A 26,948-nucleotide genomic window follows, 5' to 3' on the forward strand; every position below is an offset into this window, starting at 1 on the left:
CAGCACATTGTATAGGCTTTTCAGTAGTGTCTTATATGGATAGTTCCTCTACAGGATACATATATAGGTTCCTAGAGTATCTGATATAGGTTTTTTATAAATAGATTTTTTACACAAACTTAGTTACCACTGCACTTTTAGCACTTTCTTGTGGTTGTTCCACACTTTGTGTAAATTTAGTTTGCTGCAATGCACATATTATTGCACTTTATTTGCAACTTGCACTTTTATTAGATGTTCTTTGGCTTTATTCTAGGACATATATGTTTTCCTTATTCAGCACTAGTGCACTTGGGTACTTATACATTTTGTGGCTGCAATACTCCTGTGTAACGGTTTTTTTACACAGCCATATATATACATATTAATTCTGTATTGTTAGTGTATATATTTATCTAGGGGTCCTTTGTGTCAGCTTTTTATATTTTATTATTGCATCACCTGGATTTTTGTATTAATGTAATTTTTGTATGTTCTCATATCTAGATATTGATTATTATATGTGCTTCTATCAGCTGTTATATTAATTATCTTATATACATTTTAATATTATTATTTTCCAATAAAATAAATATTTACTTTATATTATATTGTCTTTTTGCACAAAATTCTTGGGAGGATTTACTTGAGGGCAAGTGCCTAGGGCGGCGGGATGCGGGGGGGGGCGCACTTGAGCTAGGTTTTTTTTTTTTTTTTTAATAAAACTCCGGGGTCAAGTGGGGGAGCCATGCACGCAGGGGAGAAGGATGGGGGAGTCATGCACGCAGGGGAGAAGGATGGGGGAGTCATGCACGCAGAGGAGGAGGATGGGGGAGCCATGCACGCAGGGGAGAAGGATGGGGGAGCCATGCACGCAGGGTGAGAGGATAGAGGAGCCATGCACGCAGGGGAGAAGGATGGGGGAGCCATGCATGCAGGGGAGGATGGGGGAGCCATGCACGCAGGGGAGGAGGATGGGGGAGCCATGCACACAGTGGAGGAGGATGGGGGAGCCATGCACGCAGGGGAGGAGGATGGGGGAGCCATGCACGCAGGGGAGGAGGATGGGGGAGCCATGCACGCAGGGGAGGAGGATGGGGGAGCCATGCACGCAGGGGAGGAGGATGGGGGAGCCATGCACGGAGGGTGGGAAGATGGGGGAGCCATGCACGCAGGGTGGGAGGATGGGGGAGCCATGCACGCAGGCTGGGAGGATGGGGGAGCAATGCACGCAGGGTGGGAGGATGGGGGAGCCATGCACGGAAGGGTGGGAGGATAAGGGAGCCATGCACGCAGGGTGGGAGGATAAGGGAGCCATGCACGCAGGGTGGGAGGATAAGGGAGCCATGCACGCAGGATGGGGAGATGGGGGAGCCATGCACACAGGGTGGGAGGATGGAGTATAAATATGGAGTATAAATACTGGGCCCTATAGGGGGGACACAGTGTGAGAGGACAATATGAAGAAGGGGGCCGGTATGGAGAGGTCAGTGTGAAGAGTATGTACCATAAGAGGGACAGTGTGGGGGTCAAATTTTGTGCAGACAATATAGTGAGGGGCAATTTTTTATTCAGGAGCATTATAATGACACTTGTATCTTTAATCATGTGGAGACTTTCTGCAAAAGAGCGGAGAAGATGGAAGTCTGCAGAGACGGATGTGGATGAGAAAACTCATCATGGGATCTGGACAAGATGAAGAAAAGAAGAACGGCTCCAGAGACGACGTCATCTATAAGGTACCTGGATGTAAATGTTATTTGTGATACTGACTAACTCATGTTTTTATTTATGTTAGGAGCATTAAAGGGGATGTTCAGGTTTGTAATGAGTCTGCAGTCATTCTTTGTGACTGCAGACTTCTGAGTTCTCACAGTGCGCACTACACGCTGTCAGAATTCTCTCATGCTGGCGATTTACATACATGCGGTCACGTGCTGACTAGACATGTGTGGCCTCACTCAATGAAAATGAACTGAGTGAGGCTGGCACATCTAGTTGGAATGTGGTCAGAAGTATACAAATCGCATGCTTGTGCTGACATGACCGTCCACAGGCAAGGGAGAATCCTAAGTGTGCAGTGCATGAGTTGTGAGAATTCAGAAGCTGCAATGTCAGGATTCAGCTCTGCAGGTTCCAGTAGTCGTCACATGGACACTTCACTCATATGCAACTTTCATACTTGTGGTCCGGTAACGATGAGCTTCTCTTCCCGCTTCTCTCAGTTTTTCACTGAACATTGAGAGCATTAAGGAGAGGAGCTCATCGGTACATGACTGAGTGTGCAAATCGCATATGTACTTGGCGGAGGGGGGGGGCCACCAAAATGAATTCTTGCCCCGGGTGCCAGAAACCCTAGATACACCTCTGCTGGTATGCTACTGCGAGCGGTGGTTACGGGGTCCGGTGGAGGGACGTCTGTGCACAGGCAGTGAGGCAGGGACTCAGGGTGTGCACAGAGAGAATGGAGACCCGGAGACTGCCCGTCCCAGTCCACGCTGTAGCCTGGAGCCCTCATTATATGTCAATGGAATATGTCAGTTAAAAATTGTTTTTCTAAAGCTTTATAGTGTAGTTTTAGGTCAGGGAGGGTTGGATAGGGATGAGCTAGCAAGGTGCAGGGACAGGTAGTGATGGCTACTTGCGGACATGTGCGGCAATTGCGGTTTTGCACTTGCGGTGATACAAAATACACTGCTAGCAGTGTTTTTTTCCATTGCTGCAAGTACCGCATTTGTCGGATCACGGCAAAACCGCAAGTGCCGCACATGTCTGCAATTCCCATAGGGAATGAATGAGGCTGAACGCAGTGTTGCCGTAAGTGATCCGTTACACGGCAGATGCAGAAAAACTGCTGGATCTACTGCAAAAGGCGACTTTCACATCAACGATTTTTGCCAAAGTCACTGCCGATAGTGTCATACTCGCCAATGGGGGAGGCAGCACTAAAAGTGCCTAGGGCAGCAGAAACCCTAAATACGGCCCTGCCTGTAACACTAACACACAAAGCGGCTCGGTCTGAAAGGGGGTAAGCAGCTCATGACACCCAAACAGTCACAACAAAAACAGTTACCCCAAGCATCCCATACCCGGCACAGAAACTAATGGAAGAAAAGAAACAGATATCACACCTGTTTTAGTCAACAAGAGGTTGTCCAGATGTCTGTCTCCAACGCCGAGGATGTAAGTAATGACACAATATCCAGCTGCAAGGGATAACAGAATGTAATGAGAATGGTAACATAGGAGATAGGATCTTGGAGAGGGGACAGCCTATCCCAATATGTAGTAAGTGGAATAATAATAATTATATTCGCAACTACCTCCAATTAGAAACGTAGTGTAGTTTTTCTGATGCGCTAGGTCTATTTCCTCATGTGCAGGCATTCCAGGACCTTAGGTATCCATGGTTACGACCACTGATATAGTGACAGCTAGTTGCCAGTGGTCAAAGCCATGGATACCTAAGGTCCTACAATGCCCTGTTCATGAGGAAAGAGACCTAGAGAATCAGAAAAACTGCACCACATTTCTAATTGAAGATATTTGCGAATATTATTATTATTATTACACCTACTACATATTGGGATAGGGTCTTGGAGATGGAAATACACCGTTAACTCTCCACAAAAGGGGGAAATAAATGCCCCCAAGCATGTGCTGTGATTTCAATACAAAAATTTGCTTCACTCAACCAGGGTCCACAGCTGATTCTCCGCCATTGGCATCTGAAAACGGCTGCAGAACTGAAGAAACGTGGCCAGCGTGGCAGCCAGTGTCACACAGCAAGAGCAATGGCAGAGACTCAGCGGATGGGCCCAGGGGCAGTGTGTAAAAGGTGGTGGGGGTGGGTTTTTTAAATAAACTGCATCCGAATAGCAGAATTTATTGAAAGGGGTCAAAAATATTGTAACCAATCTAGCAAAAACCCTTAAGAGATTAATGGAGGCCGGTACAGCCACATAAATGAATGACAATCGGCTGCATAGATGTGAAATTCAGGTGGCCACAGTTTTTGATCTTCCAGCACAGATTAGGAAATGAAAGAGGGGATATGCTCCGATCCCCAATGGATCTGGCAGGATACGAGATCATCAGGGCTATTACGAAGACTTATTTCTTTATTTAAATTTCATCTGTAAAACTTACCACAGCTTTTTACATAAGTGTCCATCACCTCTGTGCTTATTCCATACGGGCCTTTGTCACTCGGGGAGTATTTTCTGAAAAAGTTCTGCAGAAAAAAAACAAAACAATCATATGTGACAATTTACTACTGAGATGTCACCTTTCAGTATAAAAGGAGATGTCCTGTCTAAAATGATAAGTCAGTCACCCTGTGTGCGTGCAGACTTGTGAACACCCCCAGCGCTGGCACAGTGCGCTGCGAGGATTCGCCAACTTCTGAGCCGTGAACGGCGGTGATGTACGCGATATACACTTGTATGGAACATGGCCGCAACCACTAGATGGCTTCTGCCCATGACTATACACATCACCGCCACTCACTCACAGCTCAGAAATAGTCCAATCCTCACAGCACACAGTGACTGCAGACTGATTTTAAAAAGGACAACCAAGAGGTTTCTTCTTCCATAGAAGTTATAATAATAAACATGAATCACTATTACAATAGTGCACTCCATTATTAAGAATGCAAATGATATAATACTGCCCCGTGTACAAGAATATAACTACTATAATACTGACGCTATGTACAAGAATATAACTACTATAATACTGCTCCTATATACAAGAATATAACTACTATAATACTGCTCTTATATACAAGATTATAACTACTATAATACTGCTCCTATATACAAGAATATAACTACTATAATACTGCCCCCTATGTACAAGAATATAACTACTATAATACTGCCCCTATGTACAAGAATATAACTACTATAATATTGCCCCTATGTACAAGAATATAACTACTATAATACTGCTCCTATATACAAGAATATAACTACTATAATACTGCTCTTATATACAAGATTATAACTACTATAATACTGCTCCTATATACAAGAATATAACTACTATAATACTGCTCCTATTTACAAGAATATAACTACTATAATACTGCCCCTATGTACAAGAATATAACTACTATAATATTGCCCCCTATGTACAAGAATTTAACTACTATAATACTGCCCCCTATGTACAAGAATATAACTACTATAATACTGCCCCGTGTACAAGAATATAACTACTATAATACTGACGCTATGTACAAGAATATAACTACTATAATACTGCCCCTATGTACAAGAATATAACTACTATAATACTGCCCCTATGTACAAGAATATAACTACTATAATACTGCTCCTATATACAAGAATATAACTACTATAATACTGCTCTTATGTACAAGAATATAACTACTATAATACTGCTCCTATGTACAAGAATATAACTACTATACTACTGCTCCTATATACAAGATTATAACTACTATAATACTGCTCCTATATACAAGAATATAACTACTATAATACTGCTCCTATATACAAGAATATAACTACTATAATACTGCCCCTATGTACAAGAATATAACTACTATAATACTGCCCCTATGTACAAGAATATAACTACTATAATACTGCCCCCTATGTACAAGAATATAACTACTATAATACTGCTCCTATATACAAGAATATAACTACTATAATATTGCCCCTATGTACAAGAATATAACTACTATAATACTGCCCATATGTACAAGAATATAACTACTACTAGATGGTAGCCCAGTTCTAAAGCATAGGGTATTCTAGAATATGTATGTAGTTTATTTCTGAAGATTTTAGAATACATTGAATACACAGGATTCGGCCGGCCGCGACCAATTAGCGAAGCGTGGTTCAAATCCCGCGCCAATTCACGGCCGGACTGCGCCTGTCGCTGATTGTTCGCGGCCGGCCATGTAGTGTATAACAGCCCACGTAGTATATAGCACAGCCACGTAGTATATAGCACAGCCCATAGTGTATAACAGCCCACATAGCGTATAACAGCCCACATAGCATATAACACAGCCCACGCAGCGTATAACACAGCCCACGCAGCGTATAACACAGGCCACGCAGCGTATAACACAGGCCACGCAGCGTATAACACAGGCCACGCAGCGTATAACACAGGCCACGCAGCGTATAGCACAGGCCACGCAGCGTATAGCACAGGCCACGCAGCGTATAGCACAGGCCACGCAGCGTATAGCACAGGCCACGCAGCGTATAGCACAGGCCACGCAGCGTATAGCACAGGCCACGCAGCGTATAGCACAGGCCACGCAGCGTATTGCACAGCCCACGCAGCATATTGCACAGCCCACGCAGTATATTGCACAGCCCACGCAGTATATTGCACAGCCCACGCAGTATATTGCACAGCCCACGCAGTATATTGCACAGCCCACGCAGTATATTGCACAGCCCACGCAGTATATTGCACAGCCCACGCAGTATATTGCACAGCCCACGCAGTATATTGCACAGCCCACGCAGTATATTGCACAGCCCACGCAGTATATTGCACAGCCCACGCAGTATATTGCACAGCCCACGCAGTATATTGCACAGCCCACGCAGTATATTGCACAGCCCACGCAGTATATTGCACAGCCCACGCAGTATATTGCACAGCCCACGCAGTATATTGCACAGCCCACGCAGTATATTGCACAGCCCACGCAGTATATTGCACAGCCCACGCAGTATATTGCACAGCCCACGCAGTATATTGCACAGCCCACGCAGTATATTGCACAGCCCACGCAGTATATTGCACAGCCCACGCAGTATATTGCACAGCCCACGCAGTATATTGCACAGCCCACGCAGTATATTGCACAGCCCACGCAGTATATTGCACAGCCCACGCAGTATATTGCACAGCCCACGCAGTATATTGCACAGCCCACGCAGTATATTGCACAGCCCACGCAGTATATTGCACAGCCCACGCAGTATATTGCACAGCCCACGCAGTATATTGCACAGCCCACGCAGTATATTGCACAGCCCACGCAGTATATTGCACAGCCCACGCAGTATATTGCACAGCCCACGCAGTATATTGCACAGCCCACGCAGTATATTGCACAGCCCACGCAGTATATTGCACAGCCCACGCAGTATATTGCACAGCCCACGCAGTATATTGCACAGCCCACGCAGTATATTGCACAGCCCACGCAGTATATTGCACAGCCCACGCAGTATATTGCACAGCCCACGCAGTATATTGCACAGCCCACGCAGTATATTGCACAGCCCACGCAGTATATTGCACAGCCCACGCAGTATGTTGCACAGCCCACGCAGTATGTTGCACAGCCCACGCAGTATATTGCACAGCCCACGCAGTATATTGCACAGCCCACGTAGTATATTGCACAGCCCACGTAGTATATTGCACAGCCCACGTAGTATATTGCACAGCCATAATACTGCTCCTATGTACAAGAATATAACTAATAACTACTATAATACTGCCCCCTATGTACAAGAATATAACTACTATAATACTGCTCCTATGTACAAGAATATAACTACTATAATACTCCCCCTATGTACAAGAATATAACTACTATAATACTGCCCATATGTACAAGAATATAACTACTATAATACTGCTCCTATGTACAAGAATATAACTACTATAATACTGCCCCTATGTACAAGAATATAACTACTATAATACTGCCCCTATGTACAAGAATATAACTACTATAATACTGCCCCTATGTACAAGAATATAACTACTATAATACTGCTCCTATGTACAAGAATATAACTACTATAATACTGCTCCTATGTACAAGAATATAACTACTATAATACTGCCCCCTATGTACAAGAATATAACTACTATAATACTGCCCCCTATGTACAAGAATATAACTACTATAATACTGCCCCTATGTACAAGAATATAACTACTATAATACTGCTCCTATGTACAAGAATATAACTACTATAATACTGTTCCTATGTACAAGAATATAACTACTATAATACTGCTCCTATGTACAAGAATATAACTACTATAATACTGCCCCTATGTACAAGAATATAACTACTATAATACTGCTCCTATGTACAAGAATATAACTACTATAATACTGCCTTCTATGTAGAAGAATGTAAGTCTCAGACTTGTACTAATGTGATATACCCACCTGTATGCTTCCCTCGATGGCAAGGACTTCTGCAACAGGAACTGACTGAATAAACTGCATGAATCCTGTAAGGAGGACGACATTGCATTGAAGACATATTGAGAACAAGGAGTGTTTTCTTTTCAGCTATGGATGTGGAGCCGAGCGGCTCAGCTCCTGTCACAAGACCTTAGATTTCAGCAGCTGCCTAAGTGACGGGAGAACAAGCAGCACTTTGTGCAGATCGCGTTAACACTTCTTTCTAATTTTATTGTGATTTCCATTAAGCGACACTAAAGTGGAATAATGGGGACAACAAAGGGGACTATTTGTGCCCATGTTAGCACAATAGTCGCCTGCGTAGAGGGAAGGGGCTGTGCGTTTCTGGCTCTCGGAGTTGGGTAGTACGAGTTGTCAGATATTGGCAGGCATTAATAAAAGTAGACGCCAATTACTGGGACCAAGGAGGAAGTGGATTGCGCTCTGGGACACCGGGGACAAATAGAGGACGGGATGCAGAGTCGTTACCGTGCTTTGTGCTTGTTGCCAGAACCTTGTAGGGGGTTAACTTCAGATCCAGATTTTCCTTCCGTAAAAGCTGAAAAAAAAAACCAAACAAACAAAAAACCTGACAATCGTGTAGGTCATAGTATGAGTATATTGTTGGAAAGTGCTTGTAAATATACGCCCTTTTACAATTTACTGTTTATTAAAATTTTCAGAACTTCTTGAGATATTAGCACTTTTCTTGACTACTTGTTGCCATGGAGACCGTCCACCGCTGCTAGACAGGAGATCACGCTCCGTGGTTACGAGCGCCTTTTCTACTGATCTTCTAAGCATTGCTCGGAATCTGGCCAAGATCGCCTTGACCTTGCCACTACCTCCTCGTCCCGGCTTGTTTCAGCACAGTGCTTGCAAACAAGACGGCAGTGGTGGTCGGTCTCCTAGGCAACAAGCAGTAAAGAATAGTGCTATTATGTCAAAAATTACTACAAGTTTTAAAAAGGCGGTAAATTGAAAAAAGTGCTAGTTTTTACAAGAAGTTGTCAAGAATATTTATGAAGATGGGAAAAACTAAGATGGTCATCAGTTCTAAAACTATGGAAAGGTTAGGGTACATTATCCTAAATGCATGTACAGTTGTGCTCAAAAGTTCACAACTCATGGTTAGTTGTTGGGTGAAGCCATTTTTTGTCAAACTATTGTGTTTTCTTTTTAAGTCATAATGACAACCCAAAACATCCAAATGTCCCTGATCACAAGCTCACATACCCCATTTCATAATACCGTGTATTGCCCCCTCTAACATCAATGGCAGCTTGAAGTCTTTTGTGGTAGTTGTGGATGAGGTTCTTTATTTTCTTAGATGGTAAAGCTGCCGGGGGGATGTAAACTTTTGAGCAAAACTGTATAGAGGGCTAAAAATATTTTTTTCATTTGTGTTTCATAGAAAAAAAACCCTCAGTAGCCGCTGTGAGGCACCAGTTATTGCTGTCTCAAGAATGATTTCACTGAGAACCCATCAGTAGGCTTGTTCTGAAGGAAGAGCTGGTAACTAACTTTGGTTCTCCAGAGCTCCTCTCAGGTCATTTTTGACCACATAGAAGTAGAGCCGAGCGTCGTGGTCATACATGAGCCTAAGATAACCCAACCATGGCATTAGCTCCATGAATTGTAGACTGACGGATGAGGGGTTATGGGGCGAGTTTGTTGTACCGATGTGTATTGGATCCCAATAATGAGACAGCAGTCTGTTTCCAGAAGACACCATTCGTGGTGGGATCCTTCTTTCTTACCTTATCCATTAGCGATATGATTTGAAGGATCAGCTGGTCCTGGCGTAAGTCATCTCCGTTTTTGAATATCACTGGATATTTCCCTCCGTCCTCGGTTTTGAAATACAACTTTGCTGGCATTAGGGCGCTCTGCAGAGAAAAGTGGAGATGACTGTATTAAGAAGTTATTGATCCTATCAATTTATACTGATCCTTAGTTAGTTAGTGTTAGACAACCATTACACTTTACAGGTCCAGGTGGTCCTTCTACTCTCCAGTGATGTTCTAAAACATCGCTGCATCTGCATAGTAGAGCAGTTGCATAAGACCATCTGCGGGAGGAAAGATCTGGCTGTCAGACATGGCCGAGCCCCCCACAAACTATGCACTGCGTATATAGTGATCACAGAGGCAGAGACGGTAATAAGCCACCTCTGACTCCTCTATCACTACATACACAGTGCTCAACAAGTGCTGGTTGGGCAGCGTGGTGAAATGTGTGTGTGATACACACATATATATATATATATATATATATATATATATATATATACATACATACACACACATATATATATATATACATATATTTATTGGGTCACTGGCAATAATTTAACATCTGTCTTGAAAAGCTGCAGGTCGCACCCAGGTGTTAGGGTAAGTGCACACGTCCGGATTTCTTGCAGAAATTTCCTGAAGAAAACCGGAAATTTTCCGCAAGAAATCCGCATTTTTTTTTTTTTCCGTTTTTTTCGCATTTTTTTAGCATTCTGCAAGCAAAATTAGCTTGCAGAATGCTAAAGTTTTCCAAGCGATCTGTAGCATCGCTTGGAAAACTGACCGACAGGTTGGTCACACTTGTCAAACATAGCGTTTGACAAGTGTGACCATCTTTTTACTATAGATGCAGCCTATGCAGCATCTATAGTAAAAGACAGAATGTTTAAAAATAATAAAAAAAATTAAAAAAATGGTTATACTCACCTGCAGGCGTCCGTTCCTATAGATGCCGGTGTGGTTCAGGACCTTCCATGACGTCGCGGTCACATGACCGGTCTCGACCAATCACAAGACCGTGACGTCATCACAGGTCCTTCACCGCACAACAACTATAGAAACCGAAGCGGCAGCATGCAGCGGAGAGGCGGGAAGACATCGAAGGTGAGTATAGGACTATTTTTTATTTTAATTCTTTTTTTTGGACCAATTATATGGTGCCCAGTCCGTGGAGGAGAGTCTCCTCTCCTCCACCCTGGGTTTCAACCGCACATAATCTGCTTACTTCCCGCATGGTGGGCACAGCCCTGTGCGGGAAGTAAGCAGATCAATGCACTTCCAGGTGTGCGGAATCCCCTGCAATTCCACATTTTAATGAACATGTTGCTTTTTTTTCCGCGATGCGATTTTTTCGCGGAAAAAAAGGCTACATTTGCACAAAAAATGCAGAACACACTGAAAATAATGAGAGGCATATGTTAGCGGTTTTTTCGCGTTTTTATAGCGAAAAAACGCGAAAAAAACGCGAAAAATACTGAACGTGTGCACATGGCCTTAACCCCTTCACCCCCGGAGCTTTTTCCGTTTTTCCATTTTCGTTTTTCGCTACCCTCCTTCCCAGAGCCATAACTTTTTTATTTTTCCGTCAATTTGGCCATGTGAGGGCTTATTTTTTGCGGGACGAGTTGTACTTTTGAACGACATCATTGGTTTTAGCATGTCGTGTACTAGAAAACGGGAAAAAAATTCCAAGTGCAGTGAAATTGCAAAAAAAGTGCAATCCCACACTTGTTTTTTGCTTGCCTATTTTGCTAGGTTCACTAAATGCTAAAACTGACCTGCCATTATGATTCTCCAGGTCACTACGAGTTTATAGACACCTAACATGACTAGGTTATTTTTCACCTAAGTGGTGAAAAAAAATTCCAAACTTTGCAAAAAACAAAACAAAACAAAATTGCGCCATTTTCCGATAATCGTAGCGTCTCCATTTTTCATGATCTGGGGTCAGGTGAGGGCTTATTTTTTGCGTGCCGAGCTGGCGTTTTTAATGATAGCATTTTGGTGTAGATACGTTCTTTTGATCGCCCGTTATTGCATTTTAATGCAATGTCGTGGCGACCAAAAAAACGTAAATCTGGCGTTTCGAATTTTTTTCTCATTACGCCATTTAGCGATCAGGTTAATGCTTTTTTTTTATTGATAGATCGGGCGATTCTGAACGCGGCGATACCAAATATGTGTAGGTTGGGTTTTTTTTTTATTGATTTATTTTGATTGGGGCGAAAGGGGGGTGATTTAAACTTTTATATTTTTTTTATTTTTTTCACATTTTTAAAAACTTTTTTTTTTTACTTTTGCCATGCTTCTATAGCCTCCATGGGAGGCTAGAAGCAGGCACAGCCCGATCGGCTCTGCTATGCAGCAGTGATCATAAGATCGCTGCTACACAGCAGATTTGCAGGTGTGCTGTGAGCGCCGACCACAGGGTGGCGCTCACAGCCACCGGCAATCAGTAACCATAGAGGTCTCAAGGACCTCTATGGTTACCTTCCTGACACATCGCCGACCCCCGATCATGTGACGGGGGTCGGCGATGCGCTCATATCCGGCCGCACGGCCGGATGCGGTAGTTAAATGCCGCTGTCTGCGTTTGACAGCGGCATTTAACTAGTTATTAGCGGCGGGTGATCGCGATTTCACCCGCCGCTATTGCGCGCACATGTCAGCTGTAAAAAACAGCTCACATGTTGCGACTTTGATGTGCGCTCACCGCCGGAGCGCACATCAAAGCGGGGGTCCCGACATGTGACGTACTATACCGTCACATGTCGGGAAGGGGTTAATATGTATTTTCCTGAGACAAGTAGACTTCTGTCTCCAATCTCACCAGGTGGTCCTGCTGGAAGCCAAGAAGAAAGGTAACATTTGACACCTCCTAGCTCTTGGAAGAGAGATGTTAATTACGGCCTGATAGTATCTCTGTGAGAACTTTTACACAAAAGATCTCAAGAGAAAATAATATGTTCATTGGGGGCGCGGCCGTGGTCCAATCAAACTGGGGCCAATATACCAGCCTCAGTTACAGGGGAAAATAATATGTATTATAATTCCTGGGTCATCTTACATGCACTGCTATTTTAAGGTCTAGCCACAGATTTCCAATGATGTTCAGATCAGGGGACTGTGAGGGCCATTGTAAAACCTTCAGCTTGTGCCTTTTCAGGTAGTCTATTGTGGATTTTGATGTGCATTTAAGATCATTATCCATTTGTAGAAGCCATAATCTTTTCAACTTCAGCTTTTTTTTTTTTTTTACAGATGGTGTTATGTTTGCATCAAGAATTAGTTGAAATTTCATTAAATCCATTCCTCCTTCTGTGAAATGTTCCCCGTGCCATTGGTTGCAACACAACCCCAAAGCATGATTGAACCGCCCCCCCTCCCATGCTTAATGGTTGGCGAGATAAATTTTTCCTGAAATTCTGTGCACTTTTATTTCCACGCATACTCATGATCATTGTGGCCAAAAAGTTCAATTTCAACCTCATCAGTTCACAGAAGATGTTTTCAAACTGTATCATGCTTGTTTAGATGTTCTTTTACATACTTCTGATGCTGAATTTTCTGGTGAGGACAGAGGAGAGGTTTTCTTCTGATGACTCTTCCATAAAGGCCATATTTGTGCGGGTGTCTCTGAACAGTAGAGCAATGTATCACAACTCCAGAGTCTGCTAAATCTTTCTGAAGGTATTTTGCAGTCAAGCAGAGATTCCAATTTGCCTCTCTAGCATTCCCTACAAGCGGCTCACAGAAATTTTGCTTGGTCTTCCAGACCTTATCTTGACCTCCAATTTTCCTGTTAACTGCCATTTGTTAATTACATTTCTAACTGAGGAAAGCGAAACTTGAAAAAGCTTTGCTATCTTTATAGCCTTCTCCTGCTTTGTGGTCTCCACCATTTTCATTTTCAGAGTGCTAGGCAGCTGCTTAGAAGAACTCATGGCTGCTGGTTTTTGGCACAAGGTTAGAGGAGACTGGGTTTCTATAAAGCTTGGAAATTTCCATCACCTGGCCTTTCCTAACGATGAAAGTGAACAAGCCATAACCCTAATAGGGTAATTAAGGTCTGAAACCTTGGTCAAAGTTATCCAAGTACAAAAATCAACAAAGGTGCACAAATTTTTGTATTGACCCACCTTCACACATTCCAATATATAATATATATATATATATATATATATATATATATATATATATATATATATATATATATATATATATATATATATATACACACACACACACATATATACACACATATATACACACATATATACATATATACACACACACACACACACACACACACACACACACACACACACAATGAAATATAATGAAGCAGAATTATTTCACTATCCGAATGACAAAAATATTTGTAGCTCTTTAAACCACATGTATGAAAAAACCCTGAAATTGTATCTGATCAGGAATGAGGGGGGTGAATGGCCAGGTGCCGAACTGGTTTAAGGAAGACATGTCCAGAATCTAAAAATGCATCATTTCATGCAAATGTGAACGTAGCCTTAAGGCCAAGATACTCCAGAAATGAAGGTCGGCCAAACCCACCAGTCTGGGTGGATCAGCTGACCATGTAATGTGTGTGGGGGGCTCGGTTGGACATATATCAGTCCCTTTAGCCCCTCAGATGGATGTGCGTTACCTTGAATAGAGTGGCTTTCTCTGGAATGATTCCCCGGATCTTCACCTGAGGTTCTAGTGGTAGAGGAATTGGCTCGATCTCGGAGAGGTTCATCTTCTCGTTATCTCCCAATAAGGCCTGCAGCCGCTCATTCTGAAACATAAGGATGAGCTGTGAGGTTACAGAACAATTTCAGGAGGATTTATTATTTATAAGGGGACACAGATATGTAGCTGAACATGCCAGAATGGATAATTCATCACAAGAGGAAAAACCCCAGTGTAATTATTAATACGTAAATACTTCACATCTTGTGTTTCCAGGCGGCGGCTCCTAAACCCTGTAATGACCATGTCTTCCAATTAGGTAAGAGTCGAGATGGTATCTGCTCAATAAGGCAGCTCCAGTCAAACATCCAGGAAAAAAAGAAGGGAATTATTTTCCCATGCGTCAGTGTACATAGTGCAAGAAAACACGCGATGTGTCCACAGATAATGACTGGAGTGCTGCCTTCCTTGGAAGTTTGTATATGGATACCATCCTTCCGGCAACCCATCCTTCCGGCAACCCACCCTTCCGGCAACCCACCCTTCCGGCAACCCACCCTTCCGGCAACCCACCCTTCCGGCAACCCATCTATGCATCTAGTATGCCATCTTTTTATGTATCGGTCTCAAAGGTAGCCATCACCTCATGTCAAACTAATTTTTAATCTAAGCATCACTGTATCTGTCACATATCCATCTGTCTGGTCCACATCTGCGTGTCTATTGTTCCATATAATATCTCTGTATTTGTCTACCCATCCAACACAATAATTCTCTCATAAATACATACAAGCATCTCTAGTTGTCTCATAACACTATCTCCATCTGCCTCATATTGTCCATCTCATATCCATCATCCATCTATCCACATATCTATGTATTACCCATCTTATAGCCATCTATCTAGTCTCATCCATTTTTATAATCCACAAGTGAATTAGGGAATAGCACAACTTGAGTCATTTTTCTTATTACAAGAGATCGGGCGTCCCCATTTATGAGTGGTCACAGAACTTTAATATGTACATGTAGCCCCCTGTAGCTCCATGTGTCTGGGTGATACAGCCGGGGTCCTGGTGCCGCACAGACGTGACACTGCTCGGCAGATGTGAGAAGGCTTCCGGGTGTATTAGAGGAGGGCACGTACCTTTTTTTTGCGGTTGCCACTTTCACGCTGCACTGCCTTCATGAGATGAACCAGTCTATCTACAAAGGTTTGCTGTGTCGCCAGCAGCGAGCGCATCACTCTGACAGACTTATCGCCCTAGAGCAGAAGACGGGAGGGAAGGGGAAACATTATAGAAAAATGACACTTGTCTCGGCTCTTACTGCGAGTCTCATCTGCTCGCACCAGACTGCAGCCCGCGCTCCCTCCGAGGCCTGGATGTGATTATAGGGGCAGCAGAACGAGAGGGGCTATCATTTATCGGCTGTACTTCGTTGCCTACGCGTGGAAGCCTCAGTATGACAAGATGGGGTGGACCTCCGCATCAGACACCAAAACCTCGCTGCTATATACATTAGTGTGACTTCCCTGACAGCAGACCCCCGACGCGTGATATCGCTATGACTAGACAAAGTGACATCAGACCACCCCTTTAATCCCTTTGTCACCATGATAAGTGTGCAGGAGGCGCCCGCTGAAGGCCCCCATGGCTGCCATGTTAGGCCTTTGGCTTGGCTTTCCAATACCGTGCACCATATACTACACACACAATATCACAAAAGGGAGTACATCCCATACATTTTTGTTAAGTACTTTATTCTATCTTTTCATGGGTCAACACTGAAGTTCTGACAATGTAAAGTAGTCAGTGTGCAGCTTGTGTAACAGTGTAAATATCGTGTGCCCTCTAAATAACTCACACAGCCATTAATGTCTAAAGTGCTGGCAACAAAAGTGAGTACACCCCTAAGTGAAAATGGCTAAATTGTGCTCAGTGTCAATATTTTCTTCCACTCAAGTCTCTCGAGCATGGAGTTCACTAGAGCTTCAGTGGTGGCCACCGGAATCCTTTTCCACTCCTCCATGACGACTTCACAGAGCTGGTGGAGGTTGGAGACACTTCTCTTCTCACTCCTCACCTGGTTGCCGCTACACAAGCTTGACACCGTCTGAACCAAATAAGTTTTGACTGGTCTCTTTGTACTGCAGGACATGGGTCCACTAATCCATGTCCTTAGTCTGTTTGTCTTCAGTAAACTGTTTGTGGGCTTTCTTGTGCATCATCTTAAGAATTGGCTCCTTCTGGGACAACAGCCAAGCAGACCAATTTGAGGCAGTGTGCAGCGTATGCCACTGACAGGAGGACCCCCCACGCCTGAAACCTCTGCAGCAATGTGTATTGTCTGAGCACTGACAGGAGGACCCCCCACCCCTGTAACCTCTGCAGCAATGGGTATGGTCTGAGCACTGACAGATGGACCCCCCACCCCTGTAACCTCTGCAGCGATGTGTATGGTCTGAGCACGGACAGGTAGACCCCCCACCCCTGTAACCTCTGCAGCAATGGGTATGGTCTGAGCACGGACAGGCAGACCCCCCACCCCTGTAACCTCTGCAGAAATGGGTATGGTCTGAGCACTGACAGGCGGACCCCCCACCCCTGTAACCTCTGCAGCAATGGGTATGGTCTGAGCACTGACAGATGGACCCCCCACCCCTGTAACCTCTGCAGCAATGTGTATGGTCTGAGCACTGACAGGCGGACCCCACCCCTGTAACCTCTGCAGCAATGTGTATGGTCTGAGCACTGACAGATAGACCCCCCACCCCTGTAACCTCTGCAGCAATGTGTATGGTCTGAGCACTGACAGGCGGACCCCACCCCTGTAACCTCTGCAGTAATGCTGGCAGCATTCATACGTTTATTCTGAAAAGACAACCTCTGGATCAGAGCGATAACACCAAATCACTTTTGCTGCACACCAAATTTACACGATTCTACAAGTTGTGCACTTACTGCTTTACATTGTATCTAAGTGTTATATCTTCGTTTTGTCCCATGAAAAGATATAGTAAAAGGTTTATAGAAATGTGGGGGGTGCACTCACTTTTGTGATCTGCTGTGTGTGTGTACATAAGTGTATGTATGTATGTATGTATGTATGTATGTATGTATGTATGTATGTATGTATGTATGTATGTATGTATGTATGTATGTATGTATGTATGTATGTATACACACACGCACAGTATGTGTTTAAATCACCCCCTTTTCCCCCAGTTAAAAATATAACATTTGCTATGGCCATATCTGTAAAAACTTGAGCAATCAAAAATATTATCTAATTTAAACTGTACGTTAAGCGCCGAAATTTAAAAAAAAAAAAATTAAACGACAATTTCCACGTTCAATAGAAATTTATCAAAATGTAATTTGCGCAAAAGAAGCCTTCTCACAGCTCAATCGACAGAACAATATTAAAGATATAAATCTCAGTAATTGGCAACACAAACTAAAAGTTTAGTATTTTTATAACCAGTAACCACACATACACATATACACACAGACTAGACGTGTGAGGCCGCACACATCTAGTTGGAATGCGGCACACTTGTGGTCACATGATCGATCGGCCTCGGAGAATCTTCACAGCACGCACTGAGCGATGTGGAGGTTCACAAGTGCGCAATCAGAGTGAAAAGCCTGGACAACCCCTTTAAGGTGCTAATTTATTATGTTACCTTTAAAAGTGCCTGACTGAAGCGTCTCATGACATTAAGGTACATCTCATGGGTCTTTGGATCTCTCATCTGGGTGTCCTGGTCTTCACACTCAACAATAACATACCTAGAAATAGAAAGAAAATAGATTACACCGATGCCTGCAAATCTGGTACCAAGGAGAAAAGAATCCGTGCAGCCACCTGGCTTCCACACTTTCTCTCCTGTGACACCCCCACCCTTATCATGGGTGATTTCAACATCCCCATTGCTTCTCCCCTCTCCCCATCTGCTTCTCACCTTTTATCTCTAACCTCCTCTTTCGGCCTCTCGCAGCATACTAACTCTCCAACGCATGAAGATGGAAACTCCCTTGACTTGGTCTTCTCCTGGCTTTGCTCAGTGGATGATTTCACAAACTCCCCTCTCCCGCTCTCTGACCACAACCTTCTTTCATTCTCTATCAAGAACTGCCACCCCGCTCAGGTCACCCCCACTTTCCACACTTCTAGAAACATAAAGGCCATTAACACCCAGAAACTTATGAAGAACTTCCAGTCCTCATTAGCCCCAATCTTCTCCATCTCATGTCCTGATTCTGCTCTGAAGCATTACAATGAAACCCTGCAAAGTGCCCTGGATGAAGCGGCACCTCCTATACATAGAACAACTTGACAGACGGCGATAACCGTGTTAAAATTGACCACATTCGACAGGAAATCATCTCCCAATCTCTTCATACCATGCACTGCCCTCCCTCCCCCACTGCATCTAGTTCACTCTCTGACTTTGAACCAGTTACAGAAGAAGAAGTAATCAGGCTCCTTGCATCTTCTCGCCCGACCACTTGCACCAGTGACCCCATTCCGTCACATCTCCTCCAGTCCCTTTCCCCGACTGTCACCTCTCACCTAACAAAAATATTCAACCTTTCCCTCACTTCCGGTATTTTTCCCTCCTCATTTAAGCATGTCATCATACATCATACATCCATTACTTAAAAAACCCTCCCTCGACCAAAATTGTGCCGCTAATTATAGACCTGTCTCTAATCTTCCCTTCATCTCTAAAATCCTCGAACGCCTGGTCCACTCCCGTCTTAGCCGCCATCTCTCAGATAACTCTCTTCTCGACCGTCTTCAATCTGGCTTCCACTCTTTACACTCTACTGAAACTGCCCTCACTAAAGTCTCTAATGACCTATTAACAGCTAAATCTAATGGTCACTACTCCATGCTAATTCTCTTGGATCTCTCTGCAGCATTCGACACTGTGGATCATCAGCTCCTCCTCACTATGCTCCGCTCCATCGGCCTCAAGGACACAGTTCTCACTTGGTTATCCTCCTATCTCTCTGACCAATCCTTCACTATGTTTTTTGCGGGTTCCTCCTCCTCTCACCTTCCCCTTACTGTTGGGGTTCCTCAAGGATCAGTCCTAGGCCCCCTCCTCTTCTCTTTGTATACTGCCCCTATTGGACAAACAATCAGTAGATTTGGGTTCCAGTACCATCTCTATGCTGACGACACCCAATTATACACCTCTTCTCCTGTCATCATGCTGACCTTTTTAGAAAACACCAGTGATTGTCTTGCCGCTGTCTCTAACATCATGTCCTCCCTCTATCTGAAACTGAACCTGTCAAAAACTGAACTCCTTGTGTTCTCTCCCTCTACTAACCTACCTTTGCCTGACATTGCCATCTCCGTGTGTGGTTCCACCATTACTCCAAAGCAACATGCCCGCTGCCTTGGGGTCATCCTTGATTCAGAGCTTTCATTCACCCCCCACATCCGATCACTGGCTCGCTCTTATCTGCATCTCAAAAACATTTCTAGAATTCGCACTTTTCTTACTTTCGACTCTGCAAAAACTCTTACTGTCTCACTTATTCATTCTCGTCTGGACTATTGTAACTCTCTACTAATCGGCCTCCCTCTTACCAACCTCTCCCTGCTCCAATCTGTCCTGAATGCTGCAGCCAGGATCATATTCCTCACCAACCGTTACACCGATGCCTCTACCTTGTGCCAGTCATTACACTGGCTACCCATCCACTCCAGAATCCAGTACAAAACTACTACCCTCATCCACAAAGCACTCCATGGCTCAGCACCACCCTACATTTCCTCTCTGGTCTCAGTCTACCACCCTACCCGTGCCCTCCGCTCTGCTAATGACCTCAGGTTAGAATCCTCAATAATCAGAACGTCCCATTCCCGTCTCCAAGACTTTACACGTGCTGCGCCGATTCTTTGGAATGCACTACCTAGGTTAATACGATTAATCCCCAATTTTAAGCGTGCCCTAAAAACTCATCTGTTCAGACTGGCCTACCGCCTCAATGCATTAACCTAACCATCCCTGTGTGGCCCATTAAAAAAAAACCAAAAAAAAAACCCCATAATCAGGTTCCTCGCATCATGTTCTCATACACTTTATGCAGTTAATAGCACTCTGTGTCTGTACTGCTACATACTTAGGCAGTTAACTGGTTCATGCAGCTTTACATGAACACCCGAGCCTTACACTATGGCTGGTCCAAATAACTAAAGCAATTGTTACCATCCACCTCTCGTGTCTCCCCTTTTCCTCATAGTTTGTAAGCTTGCGAGCAGGGCCCTCATTCCTCCTGGTATCTGTTTTGAACTGTGATTTCTGTTATGCTGTAATGTCTATTGTCTGTACAAGTCCCCTCTATAAGTTGTAAAGCGCTGCGGAATATGTTGGCGCTATATAAATAAAAATTATTATTATTATTACCCACCAGTATAAGTAGTTGGCCAAGGTGGAGTTCTTGCAGGCTCTGGAGATTAGGAAAGTGCACAGATCTTGCTGGAAGAAAAAAAAAGTACTAAGAAGCACTTCTACGATGGGTGAAATTTACCCAGGTTTGGACGCCAGTCTATTCCCATTAAACAGTAGAAAATGTTGTTGAGCGCAGACTTATGCATTGTCTTTTTAAAAAGCTGCAAACTCGCTCCGGCAGGGGGGTGAAGTAAAACCTGGAGTAACAGCTCTACGACAGATGCCCCTAACACATTAAATGTCCGGCATAAAACCCCTTTTATAATTACTGCACTTAACAATAGAGAAAAAAAATCATTAGATAGATAATTGCCATAGGTCAGGATCGGTCATGCCCATTTGAAGGTGGCAGTGATTGGCAGAAAGTGGAACAAGGCAGCTTTGTCAGCTGTACAACATATATGGCAAATCATCAGCTTATGACAGAAACCACAAATTCAACGAGTAAATAATGCGATTATCTGACATTTATGTGGATAAAAAGACAGATAAGGAGATATATAATTAGATACAGTTGCAATCTGAATTGTTTTCCCCTGCCATTGCAAATTAGGCTTATTAGCAAAATTCTCAACCTTTCTGCTGTTTGCAATGAAATTAAAAAAAAAAAAAAAATCAAAGATGGAGTCATGATACAAAACAGGGGCCTTTCAGGCCTATGGACCAGTGGTACGTATGGAGGGGAAAAAAAAATGAAGTGTATGCTGAAAAAAAACACTACCTACAGTGAAGGCTGGAGGAGGCTTAGTGATGCACTGCAGTGAAGCATGATGAGGGATCGGTGATGGCATATGTTGCCAAAAGGCAAGCATGGCAGGGGCTTAATGATGCTTACATTGACGCACGCTGGTGGCTTAGGCCTCTTTCACACTTGCGTCGGTACGGGTCCGTCGCTATGCGTCGGGCCAACGTACCGACGCACGTCGTGAAATTTATGCCCGACGTGGGCAGCGGATGCAGTTTTTCAACGCATCCGCTGCCCATTCTGAAGTCCGGGGAGGAGTTTTGGAGTTTGCGCGGTTGAAAATGGCGAATGCGACGGACAAAAAAACGTTCACTAGAACATTTTTTTCGTGCCGATGGTCTGCCAAGACATGACGGATCCGTTGCACGACAGATGCGACGTGTGGCCATCCGTCACGATCCGTCACTAATACAAGTCTATGGGCAAAAAACGGATCCTGCGGGCACATTTGCAGGATCCGTTTTTTGCCCAAAACGACGGATTGCTAAAAACGCAAGTGTGAAAGTAGCCTAAGTGATGATTACAATGAAGCATGGTGATGGCTCAGTGATGTCTACAGTGAAGGATGATTGTGGCTCGTTGGATTGGTGACGCCTATGGTGAAGCATGACAGTGGCTTGGTGATGCCTACTGTGAGGCATGACAGGGGCCTGTGATACTTGCAGTTAAAAATTGCAGTGGTTCAGTGAACCCTACGGTGAAGCATGGCGATGACACGGTGATGCCTACAGTGAATCATAAAGAGAACTATGTGTTGCCAAAAGGGAAGCATGACCCGGTGATGCTCTTGGCCTCCTTTGCTTTCTCTGACACTGGAAACTTGCAGAACGTGGAGGGCTAGATGGATTCAATCCCAGACCAAGAAATCTAAAGAGAAAACGTCAAGTCATCTGTGACGCTGAAGTTTGGGCATCATTGGACCTTCCATCAGGACAATGGATCCCAGGTATACCTCCAAGTTCCCTAAAGTATGGTTTCAGAAGTCCTGAAAGTAACCTGACTTGACTGGCATAGAAAATCTTTTGTGGGATATGAAGGAGGTTGCAGAATACAAATCCAATGATATTGGTGTCTTGCAGGCCATTGCCGCCGAGGAATGGGCTTAGATCCCTCAGGACTGAAGCAAGAAGCTGGTGTCTAGCGAGGCATTACATGTGCAGCAGGTCACAACAGCCAAAGGGGCGCTAAGCTTCTCAGGAAGGAGCAAATAATTAGGAGACTGCAGAAAATCAGCAAAAGTGGCTTTTTGTGACAAATTTGAAAAAACAACCATAATGAGGGGGAAGGGGGGATAGACAGGATATACTTGCAGGTTACCTCAAGATTATCAGCTTCCCCACCATCTTTAGCCTTGGAGGACGATGCAGGAGATGACTGCTGATGGGCACTAGAACTGACATATTAAAAAAAAGACTATAGATAATACTAGAAACACCCTCAGCACGTAAAGTATAACCTTCCTACAGCCCACATATAAAAAAACAAAAACATCATGAAGGAGGACCATCCCAGCACACCCCAGGCCCGGAGACGAGCTCACATACGCACACTACTGGCTGCCTCTCCTCTGATACTGGTTATATAGACAATGGGAGGCTATGTGGGCATGTATTGGTCTGCTGGGCTGCCATACCTGTGGATGTCCTCAGGGTTCACTCCCGACGTCAGCATGCTGTCCAGCATGGGGCCTTGACTGTCCTTCTTGGTAGGTTCTAGTCCGTTCTTTATATCGGCAAAATTTTCATATTTCAGAGCTTGGACCAGCTGTAGTAAGTACATCAGCAGATCCTGTGGGGGAGGAAACACTCCATAATTAGGTTTATTTCCAGAGGTCTGACAGTAAACCACTCAGGATTTGTGTTTCCTGATGGACAAGAATATTTGTACAATTATAGCAATTTTTTTTTTTTTGCTTTTTATCAAGGAGTGATGTCTGAGGTCCCCAATATACTGATCTCTACAGAAACTGAAGCAGGAGGAGAAGCTACTGTACTTCCTGCCGATACCCTACACCGTTTATTCCCAGCATTCCTGGCTTCTCAGCGTGCTATCAGATCCCATTGCAATCTATTAGACATTCAACCTCCTGACTCGGAGGTGATTTTTCTTTACTTGCACTTTTTCTCTTTTCTCAATTTCTTCCAAGACTCATAACATTACTTTTCCTTTGCCATAACCACGAGAGGTTTTTTTTTTTCTGCAGGCTGAGTTGCTGTTTTGAATGCCACCATCTATTTTAATATACAAGCAAAAAAAAAGGGGACGAGGCCACAAGTGTATCAAAATTGTGGAAAAAATGTCCACCATTGTTTTTTGGGATTTATTATTAATTTTTACGGAGTTTATTGTTCGGTAAAATACCTGGTGACGTGTTTCTTCATGTCAGTATGATTACTGAGATACAAATCTATCTATCTATCTACATACATTATATAATTAATTTTGTAAAAAAAAAATTTGGGTTGTGTTGCCATTAGTTTATTAGTGACAAGCTGACATTTTTATTGATACCATTTTGGGTACAATCGATTTCTTTTTATTGCATTTTTGAAGATAGGTGCAGTGAACAAAGAACAGCTATTCTTTGGCACTTCCATTCCGTTTTTTCGTTATAGGTATAACAAATCGGGCAAATTTTATATTTTCATAGATTGGACGTTAAAATATAAAAAAATTACAAAAATAAACATTTGTTTTTTGTTTTTTTTTTAAACTATGAAAAACATGGTTGATTTAAACTTATTTTTTAGTCACCTAAAGGGTCTTCACAAGAATACAAATATGGCGGTGACTGGTGCAGTCAGTAAGCCTCCGGCTGCTGCTATTCCGACCCATAGGCACCCTGCAATTGCATTTAGCGTGGGGTTGGGGCAACCGGGATCAGCCACCTAAGAGAACCGGCCACCAGGTTTTCCCAATATAAAGTAGGGCCAGCATCTTAAGCCCTTTCTGGTATGCAGTTTTAAGTCCCCATCTCCTATTCAAGGCAACAAAAAGACCCTTTATTATACTCACACACGTTGCCGTACAGTCCAATGAACGTCTCTGGTCTTGATCTGGAGACTCCTCTTTTCTTACAGTCGGCATCCTCCGTCCCTACTTTGAGTAGATGACATACTACGCGTCACTCAGTGTCCCCATCGCTCTCTTGCGCAGGCGCACTCCTCTCTACCCCGCCGAGGGAAGAGCAAAGTATTGTAGCGTGCATGCACCGGAAAGGTTAAAGAGCGCGGATGACCCGTGGGTACAGCTAGCGCATGCGCGCTACAGTACTCGGCAGGACAGCGAGCAGTGCACCTGCGCAGGAGAGCGATGGGGGACACTGTGCAGGTGACACAGGATGCGTCAACACCACAAAGTAGGGAAGGAGGATGGCGATCATGAGGAGAGAGGAGGCGCTAGATAAAGACCAGAGATTCCCGCTGGACGGGCCACGCTATCTAGAAGCGTAATAAAAGGTCTTGAGAGATTGGGAACTTACATACCGCATACCAGAATGCTGAAAGAAAGGGCCTACAAGTGCTGGGCCTACTTTATATTATGAAAACCCGCCTCCTCGGTTTCTTCATACAAGAGTTAAAACCTATGGTCATCTTACAAGGGACACAGATTTGGGGCAGCAGGGTGGCTCAGTGAGTAACATTTTTTCCTTGCAACCCTGGAATCCTGGACTCAAATCCAACCAAGAATAATCTCTATACGGAGTCTCTCCTGCAGATTCCTTCCCACAGAGCAAAAACATATCTGTAGCTCAATGTGAAAGTTACAGTAATCTTGGTTCCTTCAGACGCCCAATATACAGCATCAGGCTTGGCTCCTGTGGACTTGCACCGTTCTGCGCAGTCTGTGTGATCTCACCAGATCCCAGACAGACCCTGGGATCTCTTCTGTCTCTGCACAGACTGTGCTCTCTCCCCTTCTCTGCCTGCTCCGGGATCTTTCACCTCACTCGCTCTACTTTGCTGTGTGGTTTTTCCTCCCTCTACCATAAAGGTGTAATTTCTCCTTTGTTCTATGTAAAATCTGAGGCTTTAATGCTTTCTCAAATACAGTTTAGTTGCTCTGTGCGATTCTTCGCCTTTTCCTAGGCTGTTACCTTCCCTCCTCCTACGCAGCCTGCGTGATGTCTTCTTCCAACTACACAGCCTGCGTGATCTCTTCTTGCCCCTACACAGCCTGCGTGATCTCTTCTTGCCCCTACACAACCTGCGTGATCTCTTCTTGCCCCATACACAGCCTGCGAGATCTCTTCTTGCCCCTACACAGCCTGCGAGATCTCTTCTTGCCCCATACACAACCTGTGTGATCTCTTCTTGCCCCTACACAACCTGCGTGATCTCTTCTTGCCCCATACACAACCTGTGTGATCTCTTCTTGCCCCATACACAACCTGCGTGATCTCTTCTTGCCCCTACACAGCCTGCGAGATCTCTTCTTGCCCCATACACAACCTGTGTGATCTCTTCTTGACCCTACACAACCTGCGTGATCTCTTCTGGCCCCATACACAACCTGCGAGATCTCTTCTTGCCCCCTACACAACCTGCGTGATCTCTTCTTGCCCCATACACAGCCTGCGTGATCTCTTCTTGCCCCATACACAACCTGCATGATCTCTTCTTGCCCCCTACACAACCTGTGATCTCTTCCCCCTACAAACTCCAGGTTCTTTCCTCTCTCTGGTCACAGAATAGTGGCATAGCCATTACGTGCTTCCATGGCATAAAACCTGTAACTTGCTCAAATTCATATTTTTGCAAGAGAAAGTGAACCCAGCACACCAAAATCAGAAACCTACATGAAAGCTGTGTTCCACCTTTAAACACTTCCACTAAAGTACATGCATAATCACTTTTAGTAATTAACAGCAGCCATTTTACTGTGTAAATGTGAAGGGGGCCATATCCTTTATTAGGATTTAAACACCCACCAACCAACATGACTAATGTCTGAATGTTTGAAAAACGGGCCCTTGAATAGAAGAGACGGGAGAGAAGTCGCCTTCCTTTGTGACATCTGTTCTATCATTGCGCTGTGAATTGT

The 26,948-nt window shown here is 44.1% G+C and overlaps 1 protein-coding gene across 2 annotated transcripts in view; it reads right to left on the reverse strand.

Moving 5' to 3' along the window:
• PIK3C3 (phosphatidylinositol 3-kinase catalytic subunit type 3) overlaps positions 1-26,948 on the reverse strand; it is a 186,704-nt gene that overhangs the window by 85,301 nt on the left and 74,455 nt on the right. The window contains exons 11-21 of one of the 2 annotated variants that reach the window (XM_077283882.1): positions 23,539-23,693; positions 23,223-23,292; positions 21,120-21,187; positions 18,374-18,479; positions 15,833-15,949; positions 14,660-14,791; positions 9,958-10,086; positions 8,687-8,756; positions 8,180-8,244; positions 4,129-4,213; positions 3,111-3,185 (exon numbers count right to left, since the gene is read on the reverse strand). In XM_077283882.1, coding sequence (XP_077139997.1) covers positions 3,111-3,185; positions 4,129-4,213; positions 8,180-8,244; positions 8,687-8,756; positions 9,958-10,086; positions 14,660-14,791; positions 15,833-15,949; positions 18,374-18,479; positions 21,120-21,187; positions 23,223-23,292; positions 23,539-23,693 — 1,072 coding nt within the window. Of the gene's footprint in view, positions 1-3,110; positions 3,186-4,128; positions 4,214-8,179; positions 8,245-8,686; positions 8,757-9,957; positions 10,087-14,659; positions 14,792-15,832; positions 15,950-18,373; positions 18,480-21,119; positions 21,188-23,222; positions 23,299-23,538; positions 23,694-26,948 lie in introns of both variants that reach the window. The other variant, XM_077283873.1, reaches the window with a different exon arrangement.

The sequence above is a fragment of the Ranitomeya variabilis genome, chromosome 1, assembly GCF_051348905.1.
Source record: "Ranitomeya variabilis isolate aRanVar5 chromosome 1, aRanVar5.hap1, whole genome shotgun sequence".
NCBI lineage: Eukaryota > Metazoa > Chordata > Amphibia > Anura > Dendrobatidae > Ranitomeya > Ranitomeya variabilis.